This window comes from Dromiciops gliroides, chromosome 6, assembly GCF_019393635.1.
Source record: "Dromiciops gliroides isolate mDroGli1 chromosome 6, mDroGli1.pri, whole genome shotgun sequence".
NCBI classification, from domain to species: domain Eukaryota; kingdom Metazoa; phylum Chordata; class Mammalia; order Microbiotheria; family Microbiotheriidae; genus Dromiciops; species Dromiciops gliroides.
Genome location: NC_057866.1, coordinates 230365036 through 230389584, shown reverse-complemented (window position 1 = coordinate 230389584; position 24549 = coordinate 230365036). Strand labels below are relative to the sequence as shown.

Sequence of the window (24549 nt, the reverse complement as noted above, 5' to 3'; positions counted from 1 at the left end):
TCAGGAAGATTCATTATGAGTTTAAATACAGCCTCAGAGACTTATTACCTTTTTGACCCTGGGCAAGTCACTTAACCCCATTTGCCTCAGTTTCCTCTATAAAATGAGCTAGAGAAGGCAAAAGCAAACCATCCCGGTAGCTTTGCCAAGAAAACCCCAGGGGCGGCTAGGTGGCGCAGTGGATAGAGCACCGGCCCTGGAGTCAGGAGTACCTGAGTTCAAATCCGGCCTCAGACACTTAACACTTACTAGCTGTGTGACCCTGGGAAAGTCACTTAACCCCAATTGCCTCACTAAAAAAGAAAAAAAAAAAAGAAAACCCCAAATGAGGTCATTAAGAGTTGGACATAACTCAACAATGACTATGTGCTATGAACTGTGCTAAGCACTTTATAGTTATCCCATTTGATCTTCACAACCACCCTGCAAGGTAGATGCTATTATTCCTATTTTACAGTTAAGGAAACTGAGGCAAACAGAGGTCAAGTGACTTGCCCAGGGTCACACAGCTAGTGTCTGAGGTTGGATTTGAATTCAGGATATTCTGATTCCAAGGCCAGCACTTTAATCCCCTCTGCCACCCAGTTGTATCAGTGACTTAAATGGACTTCTATGACCTAGCCCGGGGGCCCAAATGATACCCAGAAAATATTGCTTCTGTGAAAAAACATGTTTCATGTTAAATTCGCAAATATTGAACTCATAAAAGTTGCAACATGTTTATAGATTAGAGGCTACTATTCTTTCTTCAGATGAGTATTTGAATTTGCTTTCAACATTTTAGCTTTCATCACTAAATTTATTTTAAAAGAATTCACACTTGCGAAGTACTTTTATTTAAAATAAAGAGCTTGGTAACAATTTGCTTTTACAAATTCTATGATTCTTTTTAAAGTTATTATTCTTTGTTCTTTAAGTGGGATTTTTTGATTGTATTGAAAAATATATTTCTGTTGAACAGATTTCAGTAGATTTAATAGTGGATGAGAAGCAGTGTGTAAGTATTCTTCTTCACTGAGTCGAGCTTCTTCTAGTTTTTCTGCATGGGTGAAAAGAATGGCAGTAAAATTCTTCCAAGCAGGACCAAGAAGTTCCTTCAATGAAAACCAAAAATGTAGTAGTTAACTTTCTCTTATTTTACCCTCCTCAATAGAAAAAAAAGTCTTAAATTCCTATACACAGGTTTTAAAAACAAATGAAAAAAACCAACTGAATTACTCGGAAAAGAAAAACTAGCATGTCTAATAGAACTTTATGATTTGCAAATTATTTTCCTCACAGCCGCCCCATGAGGTTGGAGGTAGAACTCATATCACTTTTCAAAGAAGAGGAAACAGGCTTGATGTTTTGCCTCATTTCACATGGCAAGTATGTGGAGCTGAAATCTGAACCCAAGTCAGCATAGGGAGACAGAGAGGTCTGCAGATTCTAAGGACGGTCTAGCCAGGAGTGAGTGTACTACATGCCAGTAAAGGGAGAGTCTATGTCACTAGGGCAAGAAGAAGATCCCAATGAGGAGGACGAGGAGAAGAAGGAATTAAGTATTTCTATAAGCAGGTACTAGCTATTGTGCTAAGTGCTTTTTACAAATATCTCATTTGAACCCTTACAACTCTGTGAGGTAAGTGCTAGACTGATCCCCTTTTTACAGTGGAGGAAACTGAGGCAAATAGACGTGACGTAACTTGCTCAGGGTCATACAGCTATTTAGTGTCTGAGGCTGGATTTGAACTCATTTTCAAGACTATCAGTCCAGCCTTCTAGCCACCATGCCACTCGCTGCCTCAAATACAGAAGAGATCTGAACTTGCTTGAGGCACCGAAATAGATGCTAACTGGTCTCTGTTGCTTACTACTGAGTTATGGATCATAGATTCATAGACCTGCATCTAGGGGTGGTATTTTAGGGTAAAGAACTATAAAGCGGGGAAGCTAGGTGGTGCTGCAATGGATAAAGCACTGGTCCTGGATTCAAGAGAACCTGAGTTCAAATCCGAACTCAGACACTTGAAACTTACTAGCTATGTGACCCTGGGCAAGTCACTTAACCCTCATTGCCCCGGGGGGGGGGGGGAGCTATCAAGGGCCCTGGGTTCTACACCAAGCAATGGTTGAGTTCAGAAGCAAGCAATATCTGCATTGCTCTGAGCCCAGGAGTAGAATGGGGACTCAGTTCCCAATTCCAATCCAGTTTGAAGCCTACAGGGAAGTAACTAGTTCAAGAATCCCAGACTAAAGGGGAGCATGTAATTCTGTTCTAAATCAGAATGTCTCAGCTGGTTGACAGTGGGTGAATCCAATGGCAATCTAGGGTGGCTCAGACTTAAACTCACATGGGAAACTTGGAGAACTCAGATGAGGGGCCAGGTTGGGTGGAAGAGGGAGGACAGTAACTCAATTTTGCCCCAGATTAGACCACTTTAGGAGCACTAAAAGCTAGCTGGTCCCCAGCCTGGGCGCTCTCTGTCCCAAGAAAGCAGCAGCAGACCTTCCCCACAGAAGTACCCAGATCCCAGCCCTAACAAAGTCTAAAGTATGAAGTAGACTGAAGAATGAACAAAAACAAAAAACAAATCCCATCTTTAAAAGCTATCATGACAGGGACACTTGACACAAACCCAGAAGACAATGGCTCCAAACATCAAGAAGTAAAACCGCAAAGAAAAATACAACTTGGTCACAAATTCAACTCCAGATTCCTGGAAGAGATGAGAGTACTAGAAGAAAAAGCTGGAAAAGAGAACTATGCAAGGAAGGGAGGAAGGAAGGAAGGAAGGAAGGAAGGAAGGAAGGAAGGAAGGAAGGAAGGAAGGAAGGAAGGAAGGAAGGAAGGAAGGAAGGAAGGAAGGAAGGATGGATGGGTGGAAGGAAGGAAAGGAAGGAGGAATCTGGCACTGGGGCATGATTTTGAAGTCAGGAAGCCAGGAACAGGGCTGGGAGATAAATGAAGACTGGCTTGTACCCCTCCCCAAAAAGAGGTCCCAAGAGGAAATGATCAATGGAAGAAAGGGGTAAGTCTTACAGGGGGATGTTCCAGGTTGAAAAGGCTTACAGAGGTGGTTGGTTGTTCCAGAGTTAAGGAGGCACCAAAGACTGAAAGAAATTCCAGGATGAGAAAGGAGCAAAAGCATGATTTGGTTTTTTTTTTTTAATTATGTTATTGTCATTGTATAAATTGTTTTCCTACTTCTGTTCACTTCACCCTGTGTAATTTCATGGAGGTCTTCCAAGTTTAATTTGAATCTGTCCATTTCATCATTTATCATGGTTCAATAATATTCTTTTAAATTCATATATACCAAACACACACACACACCAAATATACCATAATTTACATAGTCATTCCCCAAAGGGGGCACCCCCTTAGTTTCCAATTTTTTTGCTACTACCTGCTATAAATATTTTTGTACATATGAGTTCTTTTCCTCTTTGATTTCTTATACCATTGGCCAAAGGCTTAGTAGCTAGGTCAGAGCATATGCCTACTTTATTGATTTGGGAAGCAAAGTTCCAAATCACTTCTGATAATGACTGGAACCCTTCCAACATTTTTCATTTTCCTCTTTTGCCAACTTTTTCAACCCAATGGATGTGAAGTGCAACTTCAGAAGTACTTTAATTTGCATTTCTCTAATGATAATGATTTGCTTAAATTTTCCAGATGGTTATTGATAGCTTAGATTTCTTGAAAACTTCATATCCTAGTAGAATAGCTCAGTAATAAAAATTTGAATGTTTCCTTTTATATCTTTGATATGAAACCTTTATCAGAGAAATATGCTGCAAAGTTGTTTTTCCCCCAGATAACTTTCCCTAATGATTTTAACCAATTGGTTTTATTTGTGCAAAACCATTTTAAATCTCATATAATCAAAATTGTCCATTTTGTTTTATGTAATTCTCTCTAGCCTTTATTTGGTCACGAATTCTCCTCCATCCTTGTTCCTCCAATTTGTTTATGTCATTTTTTATGTTTCTCATGTGTCCATTTGGAATTTATCATGGTACTAATGTGAAATATTGCTCTATACCTAATTTCTATCAAACCGTTTTCCAATGTTTATAATAGTTTTGTGTCAAATAGTGAGCCCTTATCCCAGTGACTGAGGTCATCAAGTTTATTAAATAGTAAGTGATTGTGTACATTTACTGTTGTATATTACATACCTAAGCTATTTCATTAACCTCTCTTTATCCAGTACCAAATAGTTTTGATGATTATTGCTACAAATAGTTTGATGTCTGATACTTCTAGGCCCCCTTCTTTTCCACTTTTTTTTATTACTTTTCTTGAGATCCTTATTCTTTTATTCGTCCATATGGATTTCATTATTTATATTTCTAAAATGGAGTCAGTATGAATTTAGAATTGAGACCTAGCTTACTATGCCACTGCTTACTAACCGTTCAATCTTTTTTTTTTTCTTTTTTGGTGAGGCAATTGGGGTTATGACTTGGCCAGGGTCACACAGCTAGTAATTGTTAAGTGTCTGAGGCGGGATTTGAACTCAGGTCCTCCTGAATCCAGGGCCGGTGCTCTATCCACTGCACCACCTAGCTGCCCCCTAACCGTTCAATCTTAAACAAGACACTCCACATCTGCGCCTCGGTTTCTTCATCTGTAAATTGGTCATGATAATACTTGCACTACCTTCCTTCCTCACATGGTCTTTTTGCCTAGGCAAAGATGCTATGTATAAACATGAGGTAGTTACTTTTATGGTCAATTAGGAGGTGATTATTTTGCCAAAGGATTGAAATTTTATTTCTTTTATTTTGATGACACAAATGTCAAACACCTATACTGATGATAAAAAGACATACCTAACAAACCCTCCTCTAAAATAGAGTCTAATTTTTCACATTTTGAAAGTATAATTCATCGATTATTCAAAATCTGATCAGTACAACTTTTCACAAATATGTCTTATGTGCAAAGCCAGGTATGTATGTAATATAGAAACACTCTGTTATTAGCTAATATAGACAGATGAATAATAATTCTATCTACTTAATAAAGAAGAGATCTTATAAGCAAGATCTCAGAGACCAGGAGGAATAAGAGGAAATGTAAAGTAGAAAAATAATATAACTTGAAAACTATTTTAGGATTTTATTTTTCCAAAAGTACAATTACAGTATTTAAGGATCCTCACCACCTTTGGAAGTTTTTCCTAATGACACGTCAAAAGTAAAATACCTGAATAAAGTAAGGTCCATAGTGAGTTCCATTCAATTCATTCTAATATGATCTTTCAAAATGCTCTCTTCAAAGCACAAACAATGCAAATATCTTATTTCTAAGTTCATCTTATTTTTAGCTCCTTTGAGTTCATTAGTAGAATTTGAACAAATAGCAAATTGCTCACAGAGTCACTCTGTATGTCCACCACATATAGTAATGCTTCAAAACATCAAGCCTTAGGGAGAAATAGGCTTTGTTACCTATAAACTGGCCCAACTTTCACTTCCCTGATGGATTCCACCTAGAATGGAAGACCTTAGCAACATGCTTTGAGGGTTTTTTAGGAGGGAGCTTAGGCCCAGAGAATGACTTGCTCAGACTGTGGAAATGGTGGTCCTATGGATCAGAGCTAGGATTCAGGTTTTTCTGCCTTTTGTTTCAATGTTTTGTTTTTTTTTAAGTATACAATGCTACTTATTCAGTCCACAAGAACTTTGTATGTGTTGGTGGCTATGTCTAAAATGATGCTCGTATCCTATTAGCAAGACAGGAAATTGTCCTATTAGAACACTGCTAATAAAAGACAAAAATGTCAATTTGGTCTGTACTCTGTAGACTGTTACTTGACCTAGAAAACAGTGGGATATTCTAATGTGGTGTTACTTGGTATTTAGTCATCATGCTGTTAGCCAAGTATGTTCTCAGTGGATCTGGAGAAAAAAGAAATCAAGGATGATTGATACTTTGTATGAAAATATGAGAGCAAGATAAGTTAATGTAAGTTATCTGGTGCTAACATTTTAAATGTGCTATTAAGTATTGAAGTCCTAAGCTACAGAGGATTTTTGCAATCAATCATGAATTGTTTGATAACTGAGTGCTAATAGACATAAGTGGGACTTATCCTTCTGGGACAACTAGTTAAAGTATAAAATTTGTTTTCTAGGAATCATTTTAATTTTCCCAGGACCCACCAACAGCCCCACCCCCATTTCTTGTGGTTGATGAAATCATAGCATCTGGACTTTTAAGGGAGAAACTTTGAAAAAAAAAGCCAACAATTACATCAACTGACAAAGAATTATCATAGAACAAAGAACAATTATGGCCATTCTTTATTTTCAACTTTTTCTTTCTCTCTTCCCACTTTAAAAAAAAAAAAACCTCCAGATTACTCTTCTGGAGAGAGCCTATTTGGAATACTGAGACCTGTAGGACAAATTAACTTCTTCATGCCAATGGATTTTCTCCTATATCTTTTTGAGCCCAAATTTGAATATCATTAATTACAAAGTAGATTTCTCAAGGAACTTAGCAAGACAAACTTCCACTTGGCCACTTCTACAGATTGTCCATTCTAACTGTAGGATAAAGTTAAATACACGTATAGACATGGATAGCCCAATAGGCAACCTAGTAAAGTGTCTAGAGATCCATTTAAAAGTAGAAAAGACCTGGGTTCAAGTCCAAAGCTTAGCTTTGTGCCTTTGAGCAAGTCACTTAACTGCTCAGTGCCCCTTTGCATCTCTCAAAGATGCTGAACTTCATTGGCAGAGGGAATTTTTTAGTTACTACCAATGAACTCACAAGTCCAGTTTAAAACAAACAAGAAAGCCCAAGTAGTGGGAGCACAAATTGAGTTGTTGATATTGCTTGTCTCCAGTAGTTCTATTTGCACATATAGTTGTGCTGAGGACAGTATCTTCCATATAGCAGGCACTCTGTAAATATTTACCATGTGATTCTACCCTTAAATGATAATTGCTATGGAAAGGTTGTGATTCAGATGAGTGGGGCCAAGATGGTTAATCCGAATCTGGAATGGAAGTGTGATGTATGGCCCACAAGGAAGGTAAAGCTTGCCCAGAGAGCCTCATGTTTATTTCAACATTTATTTTTAAGAATCATCTTATTCTCTGAGTAATCACAGATTCATGAGGTCCCAGAGCTAGAGAGGGAAGGAAACCTCAGAGGTTCCCTCATTTTGTCTCTGACATAGACTACAATGTAGCTGCAAACTCAAAGCCAGTTATAGCCATGGCCAGTGCATGCTAAACTGAGGGAGAAACGCAATGTGGTCCACCGAAATGTGGAAACTTTTAAATCAGTGATTCCAAGCATTGTCCAACACGGACCTAACTGCAAAGTGCTTATTGTTACCAACCCAGTGGATGCTTTGACTTATGTTGCCTGGAAGCAACACATATCAAATCATTGGACCTGGTTTCAATGAGAACACTGCCCTTTTTCTTTTCCTAATTAAGGAGTAGCAGGGTATCCACTATGCAAAGTGCCGCCTACCTGCTTTTAAAAGGACAAAAGAAGTCCCCTCCCTGTCTGTACTCAAAAAACCTTTGCAGCTGCCTAGCTATATCTGAACAGTACGCTATCCTAATGAATGTTCAAATACACCCTGGCTGCTCACAATTAATAAGCAAATCCAGATGGCAGTCACTAGTATCTTACACCACTTTCAGGAAAAAAAAATACTACAAAAGCCCAAAGTGTAAAAAGTTGGTAGAAGCTTGGCCACAGTGAACAAGTCCTGGAATCTGCCTCTAAAGATTGCCTCTCTTACATGAACTGATGCTGAGTGAGATGAGCAGAACCAGGAGAACCTTGTACACAGTATCAACAACATTGTATGACAATCAACTGTGATAGACTTAGCTCTCCTCAGCAATACAATGGTCCAAGATAATTCCAAAGGACTCATGATGGAAAATGCCTCCATGTCCAGAAAAAAGTACAGTGGAATCTAGATGCAGATTGAACCATACTGTTTCTACTTTTTTTGTATTTCTTTTTTGAGGTTTTTCCTTTTTGTTATGATTCTTCTTCCACAACATGACTAACACAGAAATATGTTTAGTGTCATTGTACATATATAACCTATATATATATATATGTGTGTGTGTGTGTGTGTGTGTGTGTGTATGTATGTATATGTATGTGTGTGTATATATGTGCTTGCTGTCTTGGGGAGGGGGCAGAGAAGGGAGGGAGAAAAATTTGGAACTAGAAATTTTATAAAAACAAATGTTAAAAACTATCTCTAGGGGCAGTTAGGTGGCACAGTGGATAGAGCACCGGCCCTGGAGTCAGGAGTACTTGAGTTCAAATCCGGCCTCAGACACTTAACACTTACTAGCTGTGTTACCCTGGGAAAGTCACTTAACCCCAATTGCCTCACTAAAAAACAAAAAAACAAAAAAACACACACAACCAAAACCCCTATCTCTACATGTAACTAGAAAATAATAAAATACATTTATGATAAAAAAAAAGATTGCCTCTCTCATTCCTAAGGCTGCAGTATTTCCCCTGATTCCTACCCTACAGTTGTCATGGTCTTATGCTGTCTGAGGAAAGGCGTAATGTCCAGAATGTGGGAGGCCATGGTTCTGCTATGCATCTCTGGTTGAACCAAAAATGGGGATTATAGATCAAGTTCTGTGCATGATGCTACTGTACTGGAGGTTATCCAGAGGAAAGTGGCCAGGATGGTTAGAAATTGGAGGCAATACCACATGACAATCAGTTGAAAGCATTGGAAATGTTTAGCCTGAAGAATAGAACACTTGGGATATGGGCAGGGGATAATGCCTGTCTTCAAGTATTTGAAGGATTGTCAAGTAGAAGAAGGATTAGATTCCTTATTCTTTGCCCCAGAAGGCAAAATGACTCATAATGGGAAGAAGTTAGAGAGGCAGATTACAGTTTAATGTAAGGAAAAATTTCCTAACAGAGCTATCCATAAGAGATCTAATGAATGGGATTAGTAGTGATATTGCCCAGTCAAAAGGTATGCAAAGTTTACCAACAGTGATTTTTGGGGGGCATGCTTCTGTAAAGGAGAACTTGAAACTGATGTAGAAGGCAAAAAAGGGGTTAATAGAAAAACCTAAGACCCAAGCTTTAATTCAGATATTAGCTCCAAAAGGAAGTTAGACCCCAGTTAATGGATAACTTACAAGTCAGGATGCTAGTAGGTTCTCTTACCCACAGAAATCAGTTCCCATAATGGAACAGAGGGAAAGAGGCCAAATTTGTCCCCAGATTTACTTTATGATGTGTAAACCCACAAAACACACCTCCACTGAAAAAGGTACCCACCTTGGGGGTTGGCTTAGGACCCCAGGAACTCAAAATTAGGATAAACCCTCCCCTGTACCTCCCTAAAGTGGAGATTATTATAATGAGACTGATAATCAATTTATCCATAGTATAAATATTTTCTTTTCTTTCACTATTCGAGAGATACCTTTCCATTGTTCTGGTTCTCTCCCTGTGGTCACTCACAGTATTGCAATAAAATTTGGGAAACTGAGTCACTGAGTCTTGTAATTCCTTTAGGACGACTCATGATCAATTTGACCCTAATTCCATCCCACATCAAAACTACACCCATTTAACTCTAGTGCCTTGAGTAGGGGAGAATACTTTCTGAATGAATCAAACAATCAAACTTGAGTGTGAACAGAGCCTCTGTGAGAAATGGGTAGTTGTCTCCTCTCAATGTGGATATGAGTCAGTCATACTCCCCTGACCTGTTTGTAGGACAAAGGTCTCAGATCCCCTCCTCCCCCTCAGGTTAGCAAGGTCACATGGTTCAAGGAGCCCTGGTCTCAATTAGGTCCTCTCCAGAGTTCTGTCCATATAAGGAAGTATAAGGTCCACTCCTGAGTTATGCCCATACAAGGAAGAGGAGTGGGAATACTGCGTTCTGATTAGCTAGTTTTTGCACGTAGATTGTAACCCCGACCAGTGATGAACAAGGGGAAGGTCCATTCGTGTTAGGGACTAGGGTATAAAACAGGGCCTGTGAGCCCCCTTTTGGGGCACCCACTAGCTGCACACTAGGGTGCCTCCTTGTCACCTCGCTGCTGAGTTCCTGAGAATTATCGAGAAGAGGATCAATTTTTCCCTCACAGCCTCTATACCTCCTTGAATCAATGAAACCCATCATAGAAGAGACTAGGTCACATTCTAAACAATTTGTATAAAAGGAGAAGGTTTCTCCGAACTGGAGGGAAGTTGGATTAGAGAGAACAAAGAGGTTCTAAGAAGAGTCATTGTCTCCATAGGCATTTCAGAGAGAAGGACCTAAGCAAAGGGAAATTCCAAGAAAAGTCATCAACTTTTCCTCTTGATGCCTGCCTATTCGCAGATACTAAAATATATTATAATACAATCTGCTCTTTCATTTCCCAGATGTTTCCAGTAAATTTAATTTTGCCTCAACCATAAGGAGAACAGGGGCTAACTTAAATAAATATAAATATATGATTAAGCAGTGTCTGACCTTTGCATAAATGTTAGGAATTTTCCTAACTGGGGGCTCAGAGCAATTATCACCGAACTATGAACTTTTCATGTAAAATAAATTCCATAAAGCAAAGAAAAAGGAACCAAGTGGACTTTAGGACCGATGCATTTTCCCATAGGCTTCAAATGAGCTAATTATTGTAACAGGCTTTTGTAGTTCCAAATTGTTTTCCAGAATGGTTGTACCAATCCACAGTTCCATCAGCAACACATTAATGTGCCTGTTTTCCCATTATGCTAGCCACTTCCTGACTGAGAAGTGAATGATTCAAGATGAGAATGAGATCTGTATTTGGGGGGCATGGCCAATGTAGGAATTTATTTTGCTTGACTATGATTATTTGTTATATGGATTTGTTTTTCTTTTCTTTTAAATTGAGGCATTAGAGGGAGAGAAAATAAATGCCTATTAATTGAAAAATAAAATTTAAAAACAACCCAAAGGGGACTGGGTTCCCTAAGGAATTAGAAGGCTTTCTATTACTGAAGATCTTAGAGTGGAGACTGGAAAAATACTTACTGAGGATATTGGAGAGGGAATTCCTGTCTGGATACAGTTGGGACTAGATATCCTGAATTGAGGTCCCTTCTAACTTTGGGACTTTATAATCTTTTCTTCCTCACAACTGCCCGTGTCAATCATTTCAACCTGAGGCAATGAGGGGGCACAGTGATAGAATGTTAGAACTTGGAGTCAAAATGATCTGAATTCAAATCCTGCCTCAGACACTTATCAGCTGTATGACCCTGGACAAGTCATTTAACTGCTCTAGGCCTGAATTTGCTCTTCTGATAATAATAGCACCTAGTTGTGGCACATATTAAGTGGGATAGCATATGTAAAGCCCTTTGAACACTTTAAAGAACTATATAAATGCTAGCTATTATTTTTAATCTGATTTCTTCTGTGGGAAGAAGGGGGCAGAGCATTTTCCCCATGCCTGTCCCTTTTTCTCTTCCCATAGGAAAACCTAAAATGTAACAATTGATAACTACAAATTTACTGAGAACTGACTGATTCCCCCCACCCCCACCCCAAGTCCCTCTACCCAGGGAGGTGAATTGCTTGGGGCTGATGGTCTTTGTCAGTTCCAGACTCTTGATGGACTTATGGACCTTCCCCCAAGCAAAATGATCCCCCATCTCCTTACTCCCTGGACTTTTGTTATTATGTAAAAGGGTCCACCTACATTAAGTAGTTTCTATTTAGAGTTAGTAGTGTCTGTACTTAACTCTGGAGCAGTTCTATACTATCTTTTGTTAAAGGCTCGTTTATATTAAGTAGTTAGTAGTTTCTGTACAAGAGTAGTCTTTTGGTTCCCTTTGTTCTGTTACCCCATAAAAACCCTGTCCTCTGTTCTCATCTTTGGGTATTCATAGCTTCTTGCTTTGTGATACCAGGAGCTACAGTCCCTCTGCCCTGATTAAAGAACTTATTTTCTCCTAGATTGATTATTTCCTTAATTTACAGGTTAACACAATCATTTTCAAACACAAACATTTCAATATGCAAAGAAACATAAGAAAAAGGATTATACAAAAAATTACTCTACTGCTCACAAAAACTGTTTACAATTCTGATAGGAAATGAGGCCCAAAAGCATTCAATGATTTGCTAGCATTTTTTTGTAATAACGAAAAATTGGAAAGAAAGTAGGTAGCCATTGATTGGGGGCATGTCTAAGCAAATTATCATACACACATTTATTTAAATATTACTCAACCATAAGAAACAATGAATATGAAAAATTCAGAGAAACATGGGAAGACATATTTGAACTGATGCAGAGGAGAGCCAGGAAAACAAAATGCCCAAGGACTGCAACAATATAAACAGAAAGAAAATAAAAGAAAACTGAACACTGTGGTTTTAATGACCAAACTTGACTCTGAGAAGAGTCGATCAAATGCATCCCCTTCCTTTTTTTAGAGAGGCCTCTGTGCTGTCAGTTGAGACTGATTTATTATTGTTGTTTTTCAAAGGACCTGGATTCATACTTCATTGAAAAAAATTGAGACCATCTGTTGTGACCTACCCTCTCTTCCCCAGTTCTACCCTTCAAATCACTTGGTTTCACTTCAAGCAGTGATTAAATACCAATTCCTTTCCTGACTCTTTGGGCTGTTCATCTCCCCTTCTCCCATCTCAGTATTTATTGTGTATACACTGTATTTATTAATCAGTGAACATGTTGTATCCCCCCGATAGAATGTAAGCTCACAGAGACAGTGATGTACAAGGTGATGTACAGTGAATAGGGGCTTGAAGACCAAGGCACCTACTAGCTGTATGATCTTGGGCAGGTCACTTAATGCCTCTCTGCCTTGGCATCTCCTGAAGGTAAAACATAGGGAGACCTTCTGGGGCTGATGTGAGTATCCAATGAGAATATTTGTAAGTGGTTTAGTAGTGTCTGGCACAGGGAGGTATGTAATGACACCTGTTTCCTCCTTTCCCTGAAGACAAAGACTTTCTCACTTTTATATTGACATCTCCAGCACCTTCGGCCTAAAGCTTTCGGTTTCTAATGCAGTGTTCTGGCTGCTACAGGGCACCTCCCTCGGCGACACCATAATGTCCATATCTTCCTGCCGGTTTATTAATGAATATCTGGGGAACAATGAGTGCATTAATCTTTCTTTTAAAATCTACTGTGGGGGCAGTTAGGTGGCGCAGTGGATAGAGCACCAGCCCTGGAGTCAGGAGTACCTGAGTTCAAATCCGGCCTCAGACACTTAACACTTACTAGCTGTGTGACCCTGGGCAAGTCACTTAACCCCAATTGCCTCACTTAAAAAAAAACAACAAAAAACAAAAGATATAAAATCTACTGTGAAGTAGGGATAGGATTAACTCACCTTCCTCCAGAGAGACTGCAAATAGTAAATAAAAGTTAACTAGATAGCAAATGTGTACAGTATAGTAATCAAACAATTGAGGACTTTGTGGTGCATAAATACATCTATTTCAGAATAAATCTCCAAAGGCTCGAGTTCTAATTCTACCTCTGACACTTATTTCATTGGGTGACCATGTTCAAGTCAACTAACCACTGTCAGCCTCAGTTTCCTCATCTGTAAAATGGGGATAATAACAGCACCTACTTCCCAGAGTTGTTGTGAGGACCAAATGAGATAACCCGTGTAAAGTGCTTAGCAAGCCTTAAACCACTACACACGTTTTAGCTATTAATAATCATTATTACTGTCTCCCTCTCCCTAAGACTGTTCTCAAAGCTAGAATATTGTATTTGTCCCTTGATTTTACCTGAACCAGCTGGATAGAGGAACATTCTCCCTCTCCGCAGAGGGCTACATCAGCTCTCAGGACCAGTAAGGCAAGGTGGAGGCCGTCATGTCCAAAATGCCTTGCGAGGGCCTCCTGCACTTGTTGTTTCACCTGCTCCTGGCTCAGGCTGCTGTGGGGATAGCCTGGCGTGTCTAATACTTGAATCTGCAGATTCATTTCTCGCCCACTACGCCTCATGAAGTGGGGGATTTGGCAGCTTCGGCCCAGGCTGCAGCCCTTGGTCACGGAAAATGGAGCCAAACAGCTGGGGAAGTCTGTGCTGCCCAGCAAGCTATTGCCAGCAGAACTCTTCCCGCTCTGGGTCCCACCAAAGAGGGCCAGGTTGATGATCATCTCAACACCATCTGACATAATTAGCCCTTATCCACACCCTGGGGAAAGAGAGGCAGAGCACATGGGGTGTATGACCAGTAGAAGTAGGCCAAATGTCCAGTTAAAAGTATTGGGGGGAGGGGTAGCTAGGTGGTGCAATGACCCTGGGCAAATCACTTAACCCTTATTGCCCCCCCCCAAAAAAAGAAAGAAAAGTATTTGGCTAAGTAAGGCTTCCCAACCAAAGAATTCCAAATAGGTTTATCTGACTTAACTATTTCCACCATTGCCAGCCACCTTGATGCACCGAGAAACAGGCATGGGAGGACCCACCCTAACTGCAGTCTCAAGAGGAATAATGACAGGAGATGTAGAGAAAAGTAGGCAATGGATCAGGCAATAGAGAACAAGAAAAATGCAGAATGAGAAAACAATATGTGTTTCTTTGGGAAGAGCACCCCCAAAAAATTGTAGGTGGAAATGTAACCCTTGTGTAGAAACAGGTTAACTTAACTAATTATGGAATGAGTTGGGTCTGGGAGAGCGTAGTGAGGTTCCAGAACTAATGAGAAACACAATGAACAAGAGGGCTTAGGAATCTTCACTTCTGAAGATGAATAGGGATAGAATAGCAAGCAAGACACACCCCGTCCCCTAGGGAGAGTGGGGAGAGAGAGGAAAAAAGAGGAGAGGGGAGGGAAAGCGGAAGTGGCAGAGACAGATAGAGATCGAGAGATATAGGGAGACGGAGAGAAGGAGGGAGGGAGGGAGGACAAGAAGGAGGGTAGGAAAAAAGGATAGGAAAAAAAGGGAGGAGGGAGAGGGAGGAGAAGAGGGAGACCTAGAAACAGGGAGAAGAGGTGATAGAGAGGAGGGGAGAGAGACAGATACAGAGAGTGAAACTGACAGAGACAGAGAGAGAAAGAGAAAGAGGAGAAGGGGAGCTGGAGAAATACAAGGAGGGAGCTCAAAACTTCAGTGGCATCTGCAAAAAATCATTCTTCTAACTTCCTGAATTTTTCCTTCTAAGAAACATGAATGTTTTAAAATATGCTTCTGGTTCTGTTTACCAAAGAACTTTCTAGCCAGGGAACATTCTGAGGAAAACACCCAAGACCATCCTAATTTTTTTGCTGCTTCTACTCAGAAATAAATTTAAATAAAATATGAAATATGTGAATATCCTAGGATTACAGTGTTGGTTTTAAGATGAAAAAAAAAAAAAGAAATTGGCTAAGTAAGGCTTCCCAACCAAAGAATTCCAAATAGGTTTATTTGTAGCTTTCAGATTAACTAGATGTCAGGATTATTTTGTTTTAAAGTTTTAAAAGTTTAAAGTTTTGTTTTAAAAACTAGATTTTTGTCCCTTATAGCACCTATAAAAAGGAGATCCTATCAGAATCTATTGCCAATCAGAATCTAGGATGATTCTGTTTATCATACACTGTGGGTGAACTGGAGTAAAAATGTCATGCAGGCCATTTTAGAAGTCATCATGGCATGGTGCCTGCCTGGGACAGGGTTTTTTTTGTTGTTGTTGTTTTGGGTCTTTTTTTTTTTTTTTTTTGCAGGGCAATAAGGGTTAAGTGACTTGCCCAGGGTCACACTGCTAGTAAGTGTCAAGTGTCTGAGGTCAGATTTGAAATCAGGTCCTCCTGAATCCAGGACCAGTGCTTTATCCACTGTACCACCTAGCTGCCCCCTGGGGCAGGTTTTTATTAAACATTTGTTTATTAAAAGGCAATGCTATACTACTGACTTAAAGTATCTCTTTCGTCTGTTAATTCCAGAAATCATAAATTCCTTGCGATTTTGCTAATAAAGATTCTATTATTCTCCAAGTGCATAGAAACATTCCCTCCTCCCAGTTTCTATTGATTCTTCCGTCCTGCCACCTTTCAGTCAGACTCCTCCAGACCCTTTTGTATCAGACTGACTTTGGCTATCATGGGAGAAATCAAACCAATCGACCAACCCTACTGGTCGGGCCCTGCCAAAGTGAAGCCGGAGCACCCAGCGAGAACTACATCGGGATTAGCAGGGAGGCATATTTATTCCACCTTACCCTGATCTTGTCATACATCTTTAAGCCCAAGTATTGAATGCTACCCGATTTATTGCCTATCACTTACCTTTTCAGACTAGAGATTCCTTCTCCACCTCGGCTGGGTTTCCCTCAAGTTTCAAGACTGCCCTTCAGCATGAACTTTGACTTTCTGATGAGGTTTCAGTACCACTCAGGGACTGACACTGGATGTGCTTCTTACTGTAGTTAATCTATTACCAGAGATCCTCGTCTTTCATTGATTGTGATTCTACTAATAAGCCCTTTTTTTCTTAAGCCACCTGGCAAGCTTGTTGTTTTAACAGTTCGATAAGGATCCAACTGGAGAAAAGTCTTTGCGTCAGAATCTTGTTGCAGGTAATGATCTCTGTCACAAAAGAAAACCCAGGACTTGAGAATTAAAGGAAATTAAACTATCCCAAGGTAGGGAAATGGCTTAGTTCTTAATTCTTCAAAAAGTGATAAAAGCCAAAACAGCAGCAAGTTTGGCTTGGAATCAACGTTGGAATCAGGGAGATCTGTGTTCAATTTCTGCCTTTGACACAGGCTGGTTGTATAGCCTTGGGCAAGTCACTTAACCTCTAAGTGTCTCATTCAACTCCCGAAGATGATTAATTACTGGCAAATTGATCAGTGGAGGGAGTTTCTACATCAGAAATTCTTTATACCAATGAAATCGCAATTAACTCAAATCAACATGCATTTATTAAAGCTTGCTGGTTGCCAGGCACATAGTAGTATAAATATAGATAGAAATAAAGACAGTCCTTGCACTCAAGATTACATTCTAAGGGAGGAAGACAAGACATAAAAGGAAGCTGAAAAAGGGTCGGGAAGATGAAGGAGCCCATCAAGCCAGGGAACATTTTAGAGAAATTCCAGAGGGTTATAAGTGCAGCCTGAAAAGGAATGAAGGCAAGGCTGGTATGCATGTCTTTCTTAAGGGAAGGTTCTGAAAGGAACCAGCCAATCAGAGGGAGGGACCACAGGGGCAGAGGGCACCTCTGACATGAGAAGTCCAGGTACTGAGTGAACTTAGGCAAAATGAGTTTCTGAGAAATAAGCTCAGCGTTGGGAGGGCAGCCTGAAGAGCAATGAAAGAATGAATCACCAAGTACAGATCCCACTCTTCCCTAAATGATCACTGTTATGGTTAAAGTCATCACTTTATCCTAGGTTTTGAGAGTCTAATGTTTACATACTAATACATGTAATATTCATGGATCTCAATTTAAAAATAAGGAATTTGGGTAAAAATTCTTTTAATTTTTTTTCTCTTCTTATGGAAAATCTTTTGTCCCATTCTTATTTTTCCCAGTATGGTTAATAATCTGTACTTTCTAACATTCTTTTTGTAGTCAATGCATAATGTTAGCGATACAGTTTATAGGAAACTGACTATGGCTGCATTTTAAATGATCTAAATGTCCTGCCTCCCTCCTTTTCCCCTCTCAGAAGAAATTCTATAAAGTGTGTATCACTATTTGCAGCGATCTTGGAGACATCTGGAATTTCTTATGACCTCATGGGCAGATTTAAGAAGCATTCTTCCTGTGTGGATATAAGGAAAACAAAACCAATTCATTCAACTGACAAAATACTCTTGGTCTTCTTGTACACAGAAGCAACCTCCCACAGATGGCAGCATCTGCCCATTTCCTGGGTACTGGAAAAAACAAAACTCCAACATTTTATCTTTCCCTCTTCTTCCCCACCCCTCCACCCCTGCCCCCAAATAACCTGGTCTTCTTTAACAAAGGAGCTCACTGCCAAACAAGCATAGCACTAGAGATTAATTGTCCATGGATGGGAATAACCAAGTGTTTCATACATTGGAAAAAACACGGCCCAGGATTTTCCCCTCTACTTTGTTAAGGCAAAGCATCTTCTAGCTCTAAAAATTTATGATTTTGTGATATCAAAGGTAGCTAGTTAGTCCAGTGAATAGAGCACTGGACTTGGAGTCAGGAAGACCCTGAGCTCAAACCCAGCTTCAGATTCTTAGTGGCTATCTGGACCTGGAAAATTCATTTAGCCTTGTTCTGCCATGATTTCTTCATCTGTAAAATGAAGATAATACTAACACCTACTTCCCAGGGTTGTTGTGAAGAAAAAATAAGATCATATTTGTACCTAGCTGTGTGACCCTGGGCAAGTCACTTAACCCTTATTGTCTCTCTCTCTCTCTCAGTCTCTCTCTCTCTCTCTCTCTCACACACACACACACACACACACACACACACAGATCATATTTGTAAAGTGTTTTGCAAATATTTAAGAACTATATAAATGTCAGCTATGATCGTTGTTGCTGATATTATAATACAAATAAAATAATAACTTTTACTTGCTTTATTATATAAATAAGACAGATCTTTGGGATTTTTTTCAATGGTTTTAAAAGAAGCATCCCAAATCTGAAACTTTCTACTTAACTGAAGATTTCTTGTTTTTGCAAGTGACATGAAGGATTTAAAATTAGCTTGTGATATGTTTAATGGAATGCTTCATAACTGACATCGACCCACAGATCATTAAAGAAGAATCTGTATACTTGTTACCAGAGCTAGAAGGGATCTTGGAGGCCATATGAAATCTAACCCCCTCATTTGAAAATTGAAGGAACCAAAGGTTCAAGGAAGTTGTGACTCACCCAAGGTCATGCACAATAATAAGCAGTAGAGACAGAATTTGAACCCAGGTCTTCCAACTGCAGAGCCAGGGTTCTCTAGTTAGTAATAATAATAATAATAAGTAGCAGTTATACAGCATGTACCATGTGCCTGGCAATGTGTTAAGTACTTTACAATTAGATCATTTAATCCTCACAACAACCTGAGGAGGTGGGTATCATTATTATTTTCATTTTACAGATGAGGAAACTGAGGCAAACTGGTTAAGTGACTTGTCCAGGATCTCACAGCTAGTGTCTGAGGCCAAATTATGTAACGCATGATGCCTGGTTTGTGTCACCCTAGGCAAGTCACTTAATTTCTTAACTTTCGTCATTATCTGTGAACTGTGGGGAACGGACTCAATGACTTCCATGACACATTTAAGCTCCAAAATCCATTAGCCAGTCATTCAAATCCACTTTGTTAAGTTTGGGAGTTGATGTAGAAAAGCAATTTGTGAAGTCGAGCACATTGTGTCATCAAACACACTCCATTCATTCAACTAAATACTTTATTTTAAATTGTGGGAAGAAGCTTGCAGTCCCATCTGTTTTGTTTGTAAAATGAAAGCAAGTCTAAGCAGACTCAACCTACAGAAATTTGCATTTATGACACTCTGGCAATTATAGCCAGATTATCATTCATTGTATTGATGGCAAACAACAGGAAAGCAAACAGACGCTGATGTCACCCTGCCAATTTTGAGGAACTAGATGCCAATTGCAAATGCAACAGAACAACCAACAGCTTGATTTCCAATGCCTATCCCACAAGAGGGAAATTTACAATGGGAGAAATTGAGTAATCAAAAGTTCATTTTTGAATCAGGATCTTAAAAAACCAGCAAGACACAACAAAAGTCCTATTGTCCAGGCCCCACTTCTCCCTTCCCACTCCCTGGATTTTCTTCATTGATGCCTTTTGTTTTTAAAATCACATTTTTGTCTGAATAGATTCCTCTCTTGTAATCCATCCCACCTAGCAAGGTTTCCTTTATAACAAAGATTTATAAAGAAAAGAAAAAAAGATTAGCAAAACCAACTAACACATTAACCACATCTGACAGTATATAAAATATTCCATACCCATAGTTCCCCACTTCTGCAATGAGGGGAGGGAGGTACATTTTCTCAACTTTTTTTTTCTGGCGCCAAACTTGGTCATTATAATCACTCAGCCTTCAGTTTTGTTTTATTGTTCTTTCCATTTATATTGGAGTAGTCATTGCTACACGTATATTGTTGTTTTTTCTTTGGTTTTGTTCAACTTAATGGTCCTTAAAATTTTTTATTTTACTTTTAGTGATCTTTTGTTTTTACATCACATTCATTTGCAAACAAATCCCTGCCCCCTCTCATACTCAGTGAGCCACTCCCTTATAAAAAAGATTAAACAAGATAAAATTTAAAAAGTAATACAGGAAAACTGTTTCTGATACTATATACACATGCATACCCCTCCCCACCGCCCCCACACATTGCTTCAATGAGAGAAGTACAATTTCCCAACTCTTCCCTGAGGCCAATCATGGTCATTATAATTGCATTACATTTAGTTTTGCTTTATTGTTCTTTCCATTTAAATTGTTGTAACCATGTCTACTTAATTTAATGTTCATAACGAAAGCATAAAATAAGTAAACATGATGGCAATAATAAACATGAGTAAATTAAGAAATATTATTACTATAAGTACAGTAGATTAACGTTGTTGTTCAGTCATTTCAGTTGTGTCTGACTCTTCATAACCCCATCTTTGGGGTTTTTCTCAACAAAGATACTGAAGTGGCTTGCCATTTCCTTATGTAGCTCATTTTATGGAGGAGGAAACTGAGGCAAAAAATGTTAAGTGACTTGCTCAGGGTCACACAGCCAGATTTTTAACTCATGAAGATGTCTTTCCAACTTCAGGCCAGGCACTCTCTCCACTATATCCACCTAGTAAATTAATACTACATCAAATTAATTACAATTCTATCTGCTGTATTGTCCAGCACGATTTAGAAACACTTCAGAAAGCCTTTACCATACACCAGTTATTGTTGAGCAAATATATTATTTGTGGTTAATTCTGCAAAAATGTTGCCCATAGACCCTCAGTTATGAACTTGGCCTCCGACTCAATCTACATCGTGCCAAATGACAACACCGTGCTTTTTCTGGGAACAAATCTATAAGGATGTGAGTAGGACTCAGCATGGTGTATGGCACAAAGTGGGCATGTAAGAAACACTTTTGGATTGATTGATTGATGACTGCCTGTGATAGGAACATTAATACTTAACTATTTCCTCGTGATAATTACCTTCTTAACATGTAAGAAAACTGCCTGGTTTCACTTTGCTTCTACCTAGGGGAAAAAAAAACCCCAAACCTTCTTTGCCTATTTTTTTTCTCTTGAACTTGAATAATGTCACCCATTTACCTCACATTCTAATTGCCTACTAGAAAAACAACTCAATTATGATAGCCAAATTAATCTACATTATAGTGCTGATGTTCATATGATTATGTTAAATTAATGATTAACTATTGGAGCTGATTGTTAGCTAACTTTTGAAACTAAGTATATATGCTATACAATGAGGATTCTGTTTTTAGAAGTGTAAAGGGTTAAAATTCTAGCTAAACTGTCTAAAATATCTAATGAGTGGTCGCCAATAAATTATAAGCTTTAGCAAGAGTTAGACTTTTAAGCATTTATTAAGGAGAATAAGAATTTGGTAAAGAGAGAGAAAAAGGCCTAGATTTCTATCTATTAAAGGGAGAGCACATTTCTAGCTCCCTTCTCCACCAGAGTCCAGAGGAAAAGAGAGCGAGACTGAGCGCCAGTCTCTTCCTTCCTCCTCCCACTAGCCCGCGTCACTTCCTGACTCCTGGTCTTGCCCTCAAAGACCTTCCCTTCATGGGCAGAACTCCTCTACAGTAAGTATCCAGCAGGTGGCGTTATTCCAATCGTTACAGTCCCCCCTGTTGTTCCTCAAGAAACAAAATGTTTCCTTGACGGAACACTGAAAAGCTGGATTCTCTTCTTTAACTGTTTGAATTGCTGTATTTTTACTAAACCTTAGCATAGCATTGTCAATGATCAAATTAATAAATTCCATTACATTCCTTCCTTTATATGGTTAGACTTGTAATAGAGGGTTGAGGTAGTTACGCAATGTGTAACACTTTTTACCACCATGTGTCTGGATCAAAGCCAAATTTAGTATGTGTTCATGACACCTGAAAATGTTATGGAAAGGTTATCATACCATATCTCATGGTTCCGAGACAGCCAGTGATTGTGCTAGGCCACAGGTGAGTTCAACTGAGTGAGATAAAAAGATAATTAAGTTCAGTTAAATTAGGTTAAATTAGGAGGGAGAGAGGATGAATACTGGACTGTGCCTAGTAATTGTGCTCTACATAGTCACCATCATAAGCAAACCATGGACTTACATATACCTGTCTCTCCTTTTGTTGCACATATATTCTCTACAGGGCCTGCATCAGAGTTCACAGCAAATTAGTCTCTGAAATGATAAGTTTCCATACTTCCAAAATCTCATTAATTTCACCAAAGACAGTATGATGGTAAAAATGCGTGCTATGCTGCATAACTGAGAATATATTAGTGATATATACAATAATTCCAAACCATACCCAGAGTATGATGACATATAAATAATAAACGAATGTAAATAGCTGATTACATTAGACATTATCACATAATCTTCTTTTAGCTAGTAAACCACATCATCTTATACATGAATTCTCTAGTATAACAGTAGCAGATACTTAAAGTGGTGATTAATTTTTCAAAAAGAAATAAGATTTCAATATTCAATGTTTTCAGTGAGGTATCAAGCAATAGGGTTCAATAACCCTTTCTGGTCTTTTTTAGTTAAACAGAACAACATAAAAGAGAAAGGAGAAAAAATAAATAAATAAAACAAAACTCATTAGAACTCATGGTTCTCTCAAAAAGAAAGAGTAAAAAAAAAGAATTCTGGTAGCTTCTGAGGCCCGATGGCCTCACCCACAGCATATACTTAAAATGTCTTTGAATAATCACTTAGTTTATAAAATTTAGTTTTAAAGAAAAGCAAAAGAAACAAAAGTCAAGAAACAAAGCAAAACCAAAAATAAAAATAAAAAACAAAAGATTCGCTAAGCACCCTTTTGTGCTTTTAAAGAACTTAAAGGTGTGGTGAATTCCAGGTTTTTTTAGTGCCTTTCAAAAGTCAAAACAAAAGAATTTTTTAAAAAATAGTTGAGGTGGGCCAGAAAACTAGGCCATGTGCTTCAGTGCTTTTGCCTGTAGAAGGAAACGCTTGTTAAATTATAAGGTATTTAAGCTGCTAGAGTTTGGGGTATGCCACATTGTTTTAACTGGTTCCCCAATTCTCTGCAAGCCAAAGTGGCAGGGGTTTCTGAATTGTCATTGATCTTTCTAATGCTGTCATAATGTTCTTTATGGTAGAAAATGTGGAGTTCTCTAGCATCAGGTTTGTCTGTGCCACTGATTTTCAATAAAGGCTGATTTAATTGATGAACCACAACATTCAGCTGATGCTGCTTAGCAAATGCTACAATTGTATCATTTCCTCCCCACTTTCCAAATTTCTTTAATTCATCAACATATTCTTCAAAAGGGGAGTCATTTACTATAAAAGACTCAAACTCTTGTCTATGGTTAATCATATAAGAAGCAGCTTCTTGTCTGTGTCTGAGATGATTTCTACAGTGACCTTCTAGCTGGTCTGCTAAAGCCCTAAAAAGGCAATTTCCGTCTCCTGATACTTTACGAAGACTGAGTCCCAAAGCATTTAACTGATCAGTGGGATTATCAAATGGGAACTGCCTATTTCCTCTGAACTCTCTTTGCTCTTTAACAGTTGCTATCGTTAGGGTTTTTAGCTTTTTAGCATCTACCTCAGGTCTATCTGAAATCTCTTCACCTATGAATGGTGCAGGCTTTATATGAGAGCAATGAATCCATGAGTCTTTTTCACCAATTTTAATGGCAGTAGGAGTTGTCAATAATACCTGAAAAGGTCCTTCCCAGGCAGGTTGGGTTCCACTGGTTCTCTGAAAATTCTTTACATATATTTTATCTCCTGGGTTGAAGTTATGCAATGAAAAGTCTAATGGGCCTGCCTGGACCACAGCTCCTGCCTCATGGAGTTCACGTAGCCTGGTCTGTAATTCCTGTATATAGGAGGCAACAGAAGTATCACCTCCCACCAGTGATGTATAAACTGGGGAAAAAGTTTTAGCTTGGATAGGAGGGTGACCAAAAAGCATTTCATAAGGAGATATATGAAGTTCTCCCCTTGGTCTACTTCGTAGATAGAATAATGCCAATTCCTCCTTCCTGTCTCCTCCCAGACCATAGGAGGCTCCTCCAGTTGATTGGCTCTTTTAACAAAAATAAAAAGAAAAATAGAAAATCCACAAAAACAAAGCATTAACATGATCTTATCCCCCATTTGTCTGGTTAAACAGACTAAAATCAAAAATAGGGTAATTAGGGAGTTTAAAAGGTCCATTCGAAAAAATTTAAAGGAAAAGACAGCCAGTACACCAGTACTTAGCAGTTAAAGGGAGAGGGAGGGGAAATTTCTTACCCAACCAGAAGATCAGAAGACTGAAGTTTAGCTTTCCTCTTCGTGGTCAGCCATCTGTAA

General features: G+C 38.9%; 1 protein-coding gene across 1 annotated transcript; it reads right to left on the bottom strand.

Moving 5' to 3' along the window:
- Positions 1–246: 246 nt before the first annotated feature.
- GIMD1 (GIMAP family P-loop NTPase domain containing 1) lies at positions 247–14174 on the bottom strand. Its single transcript, XM_043971710.1, has 2 exons — positions 13782–14174; positions 247–1094 (listed from the first exon to the last, which is right to left on the bottom strand). The coding sequence occupies exons 1-2, from the start codon at positions 14172–14174 to the stop codon at positions 834–836; spliced, it is 654 nt and encodes a 217-aa protein (XP_043827645.1). The 3' UTR covers positions 247–833.
- Positions 14175–24549: the final 10375 nt, after the last annotated feature.

Bases quoted from the DNA above. Each gene is read 5' to 3' on its own strand.
- GIMD1 (XM_043971710.1), bottom strand. From the start codon at position 14,174: ATGTCAGATGGTGTTGAGATGATCATCAACCTGGCCCTCTTTGGTGGG. The intron at 1,095-13,781 runs GTAAAATCAAGG...TTTTCATTGAAG, and splicing joins CCTCTATCCAGCTGGTTCAG to GAACTTCTTGGTCCTGCTTG.